The sequence below is a fragment of the Acyrthosiphon pisum genome, chromosome X, assembly GCF_005508785.2.
Source record: "Acyrthosiphon pisum isolate AL4f chromosome X, pea_aphid_22Mar2018_4r6ur, whole genome shotgun sequence".
Classification (NCBI taxonomy): Eukaryota; Metazoa; Arthropoda; class Insecta; order Hemiptera; family Aphididae; genus Acyrthosiphon; species Acyrthosiphon pisum.
Genome location: NC_042493.1, coordinates 60808131 through 60813357, shown reverse-complemented (window position 1 = coordinate 60813357; position 5227 = coordinate 60808131). Strand labels below are relative to the sequence as shown.

The 5227-nt window shown below is 28.2% G+C and overlaps 1 protein-coding gene across 1 annotated transcript; it reads left to right on the top strand.

The window, feature by feature from the left end:
• The first annotated feature begins 2241 nt into the window (after positions 1 to 2241).
• Positions 2242 to 4978, top strand: LOC103309593 (nucleoporin GLE1-like). The gene has a single exon (XM_029487889.1). The coding sequence runs from the start codon at positions 3111 to 3113 to the stop codon at positions 4911 to 4913; it is 1803 nt and encodes a 600-aa protein (XP_029343749.1). The 5' UTR covers positions 2242 to 3110; the 3' UTR covers positions 4914 to 4978.
• Positions 4979 to 5227: the final 249 nt, after the last annotated feature.

Genomic DNA, 5227 nt, shown 5'->3' with positions numbered 1-5227 from the left:
TTTTTGGAATATAAAAACAACCATTATATTAGATTCTGATGCGATATTATGGAGCAATTATATCAGTTTTATTATCATGTGCCATTTACTGTGTGTGTGTGTGTGTGTGTGTGTGAAGTCTTGAGAGACTTCCAGAAGCAAATTGGTACTTTTGCAGAGAGTTTACAATTTCCATTGATTTTCTAAATAATCGGGAAAAATTAAATTTAAAAAAAACAGAAGGAAAAACGTTAAACGCGTGACTATATATTTAGGAACCTACTCAACATCAGTTAAAATCGATTTTGTTTTATTTTTTTAATTAAAAAATTAATAACCATAGACTTTACATTTATTTAATTAAAAATATATACTTTTGTCTTATATTAGAATTTTCTAAACATGATTTCATTTGCAAAATACTAAAATTCGTTGATTCTTTTGAGCATGTTTAGATATTCAATAATTGATATCCTTAACCTTTTCTATTTTTTCTTCATAAATGTCAATAAGTTTGAAAATGTAATACAAGGTTCCTCAAAAGTTGTTCTTATAGAAATTTAAAAATACCTATATATGGTTAAAATGTTTTTATACAAATGTCTGAAGTTTAAATTTTGACGAAATATATTGTAAGTAAGTACTTAAGAATCACGAAAATTTGCAAATTTTGTTGTTAAATTTCATAACATTTTCAATTTTAATATCTAACGTTTGACAATTTATAATACAATATTTGTAAAAACAGCAATACATAAAATTACCGAAAAAAAATGCATAACAATTGTTTTATGGACATTTGAAGATTGATTAATAATCTTGTCAAAATAGGATGTTAAAACAAAAAATAATAACATAATTTGAAACTGTTTGTCGTTAGGTACCAGCTACGTAATAATACTATACAATTTTTTTTCAGAATGCAGTTTTCGATTTATTTAGTTTTTTGTTTAATTTTTACCACGATGGAGTTGGTATGTTATGAACCATAATAATATTATATATCTATTATACATTATTAATATATTACGTCATAATTGACTTAGCAGTGAATAACGATAAATATTATAATATATCAGTGCCCCCCCCCCCCCCCCCCCCCCCCGAAATTTTTAGATTCTGAGCGGAGCGATAGGAAGCTATTGTTTTTACAATGGTGTTTATTTTCTTTTTTTTTTATTTTTATATCCTGTATACAAAATTCCTTCCAGAAGGAGTGTTTCGATTTCAACATATAGTACCTTATCTTTTAGCAAATTGGATCAAGATGGTACTTTAGAGAGGTCATTTTTCGATTTTCTCAATAGTTATTTAATGCCACGGCAAAAAGCCCCCCCCCCACAACATTTTATTCTGGCTACGACACTGTAATATAATATGATATGATGGTATAATTAATTTAGCCTACGCATACGCGTTATTATAATTATAATAATTAATTGTACCTACCTATATGGTGTATGAATATTTTTCGTTTTACTCAGAATCTCTTACGACTGCGTTTTGTAGTTGTACGGAAATCTATATAAAGGTCGCATGACAAAAAAACTTTTTCAGTCAAATTCTGTACCCATATATTACTTTCCAAAAACCATACAATTATTAACTAAATATAGATTAATATTAAACAAAGTTTTATAAGTTACTACTATAAAATATCATATGAATATGACTGTACATATTATTTATCATTTATCTTTTATGTATAGGCGTATAGCTACTACCTATAGACTGTAATAATACTCAGCTAAACTTGTTCATCCCATATCACTAACATTTTGTTAGAAGATTTAAAGTTTGATTTATAACACGAATTGAGATATATCTTAATTCGTGATTTGTAATTAATAAATATAATATATTGTTAACAATTTCAATAGTAAAAAAACTTAACTAAGTTCCTGAATCCTGCTTGTTTGTTGTTAAAATATATATACCTATTCACTATAGGTAGATAGTAGATATAGTAGGTAGGTACTTAGCTAATATTAAACACCTTTTTTTCATTATTAATTTAATTATTTTATGAACTTTTTTAATAGTTATCCATAATTACCTATTTGTATAATAAATAATAATGATCAATGAATAATATTTATTTATTGTATTAAAATCGTATGGTTTAGTTAGGACATACATTTTCTGTTACCTATACCTATTTTGAACATCGAACATGTTGAAAAATCAAGTTACAAAGTTTTATTTCGTTTCGGTGTATTTTGACCGATTTTAACTTCACACACTATCCGTTTACATATTTTGAACTTTGAACTACACCAAACAGGGATAAATAAAAGCGTATTGTGTGATATAAGTTTTTAGGAATCCCCACCTTAAAACACATGCATTATGTATTTATATCACTGCCGTCTACCGCACTGTTGCATGATATAACGATATAATATAAGTATGTTTTATTACGAAATAATGATCGTTAGCATCCGGACCCGGGTAAATATGATAGGTATGCGTACCTACCAACAATAAAAAATACATTATAATATCGATTTCAAATTTTTTCATTTTCTACAGATACCTACTTACAATGTAAGTCGTACATATTTTAAAAATTATTATTAATTTGAATAATTCGCGAGACAATGCCCGTTATCAAAGTCGTAAAACGTAAATGTAATAAAGAACTTTCAAAAATAAATTTTTTTTATTTCGCTTATTAACTAATAAAGCAAACTTTGTAGTAGGTATTAGTCGCGAATCGCGATCGTTGATCGATATTAATAAAGTTACATTTTTATACTATCATTGGGAAATTGGTATTTCGCTATCGTAATAATGGGTTTATCGGTGTTCAATTAACGTAGGTAGATATAATAAAGGCCTACAGCTAGGTACAACGGGTTTTATAAAAGTGTAAAATATGGGGGTAAGAGACAGATAATGTACATTGCTTATTACTGTGTAGTGTGTAGGTACATAAGATTAAAGTTTTCAGTTAATACCAAACACGCTAGAAGTGTGCACTGTGCGCGTTTTAATATTATTATTATAATATGTTCTAAATTGTACGCTGGAATATTAACGTCCAAAAACCACGTGAGTACTATAATACACCACTATTGAGTTATTATTTTTTTTTTTTAAATCCGTACACATTCGTTACTTATGAAACTATGGCTCCAAATGCATCACCATTCTTTAATTTTAACATGGACAATCACGCTATTCATGTTCAAAAAAATGTCTGCCATAATTTCAATTACAGTAATAAAACTAGTACAATATCGCTGTTCAGAAGTCGTTTGAAATCAATACGAGAACAGTTTGTAGCTGTCAACAGCCATTATTTAAGGGAAAACGTCATAGAATCAGTCAGTCATTATTCGCCTTCGACTTTTGTTAGAAAGGAAAAAACTGAAAATACATGGCTGAATGATATGCGATCCGTTTCATGTATGCGTTTGGATTTTATGCGCAAGATGATAATTCAACAAACAATGAGGGAAAAAATGGAGCTTTGGCAACAGAAAAAAAATGAAATTGTACGAAATAGAAAATTTGACATTTCATTCAAATCAGAATTTCAACGTGATGAAATTTTGGTTAAAAAAGAAAATTATAAAATGATTTTCGATCAAATTAAAGAACGCGCACACGTGGCAGATAAACAGGCAATAAACATTGATCACCAACAACGTAGTAGAGAAATTTGCTTCAAAGCTGTCTTGACAAAAGCGGTTTTAATAGGAAATATTTTGAACAGTTACTTCAACAATCAACAGTTAGTATTAAAAGTTGGCAAACAAATCGAGGATTATCATTCAATGGAGTCAAGATTAGATGTCTTAAAGAATATTAAAGTTGTCGAAGAAGCTCCATTAATTGCCGCACAAAGCTTGTTAAAGGACCTAACATTATATAAAAATAATGTAGTTATGCCAATTCAAGCAGAAATAGAAACATTAAAGGTACAAATGGATAAAAAAAGAAATTTATTACATGTATTCTCTGCTAATAAGCCGGTTGAGCACATGGTTAAAAATGTCAGACGACAATATGTTGCTTTAGTGAAAAATAATAAATTATTAATTAACAACTTAACCAGTGCAAGAGAATTACCATTTGTAAATGATCCAACAACAAAAGTATTTAGGCAAAATGTAATTAAAGTAATTAACACACTAGTTAATACTATATCAACTACAAATGTCACACATTTAACTGATAAATATAATAAGCTAAACGCATTGCTGAGTGGAAAACTTGTCTGCGTTGCAAACACACAAGTTATGATTGGTGAGAATAAGGAAGCATTGGCATTTTGTATGCAAACTTTAGCTACAAAAATAGTGAACTATGCAGAGGAAGTAATATGTGTGAAGACTCAAGCGGCTTATGAAATTGCAACAATTATAACTAAGCTTTGGAATGTTCATCAGCAATTTGGTAAAATTCTTTTTGCCGAAATGAAACAAAAATGTCCTTTGCTAGTTCCATTTTACTATCCTATAGCAAAACATTTGAATTGTGAGCAGATAGACCACAAATCATTTGGTTACAAGTTTGATTCTTTAGGAAATGTTGAATCTGATGCCAAGTATCTACAGCGTATGACAGGTATTATACGACTTTATGCATCTCTTATAGTTACCTCATCGAAATGTAACCAACCAGTAATTGGTCTAAGTCAAGCATGGATTTTTGTAGCGGGAACATTAAATCAAAACCCAGTTGCAGACATTACAGCTACTATATTGGTTGAATTTCTAAAAATTGTTGGTTTTGCAATGCATCAAGGATATGGAAATCAGTTCATTAAATTGTTACAATATATTAATACACACTTTTTAAAAAAAATCATATTGGTGACACCCGAAGGTAATGGAGGACCTATTACTCGTTTAAATAGCTTCTTGTCAAGAAGTCTATGTACTGGGTCTATTGAAGAACCTACAGGTATACTATTTGATTTTTGATAATTTTTATTTTGTATTTAGCATAAATTATTTGATTGAGAACTTTTACAATTGCTTTATATATATATAAAAAAAAAAATAATATAATAAGAAAAAAACAAAAAAATAAGAAAATACAAAATACAAAAAAAAAGTGTGGAACAACTTGTTATTAGTAAAAAAAATTATTGTTGATTGATAAAAAAAAATCCTTGTTTATTGAGAGAAAAATACTTATTTATTGAGAAAAAATGCTTATTTATTGAGAAAAAATGCTTATTTATTGAGAGTAAAATACTTATTTATTGAGAGAAAATGTTATTATTATGTGTCTA

Excerpts from the sequence above, each read along its gene's own strand:
- LOC103309593 (XM_029487889.1), top strand. The coding sequence starts at position 3,111 with ATGGCTCCAAATGCATCACCATTCTTTAATTTTAACATGGACAATCAC.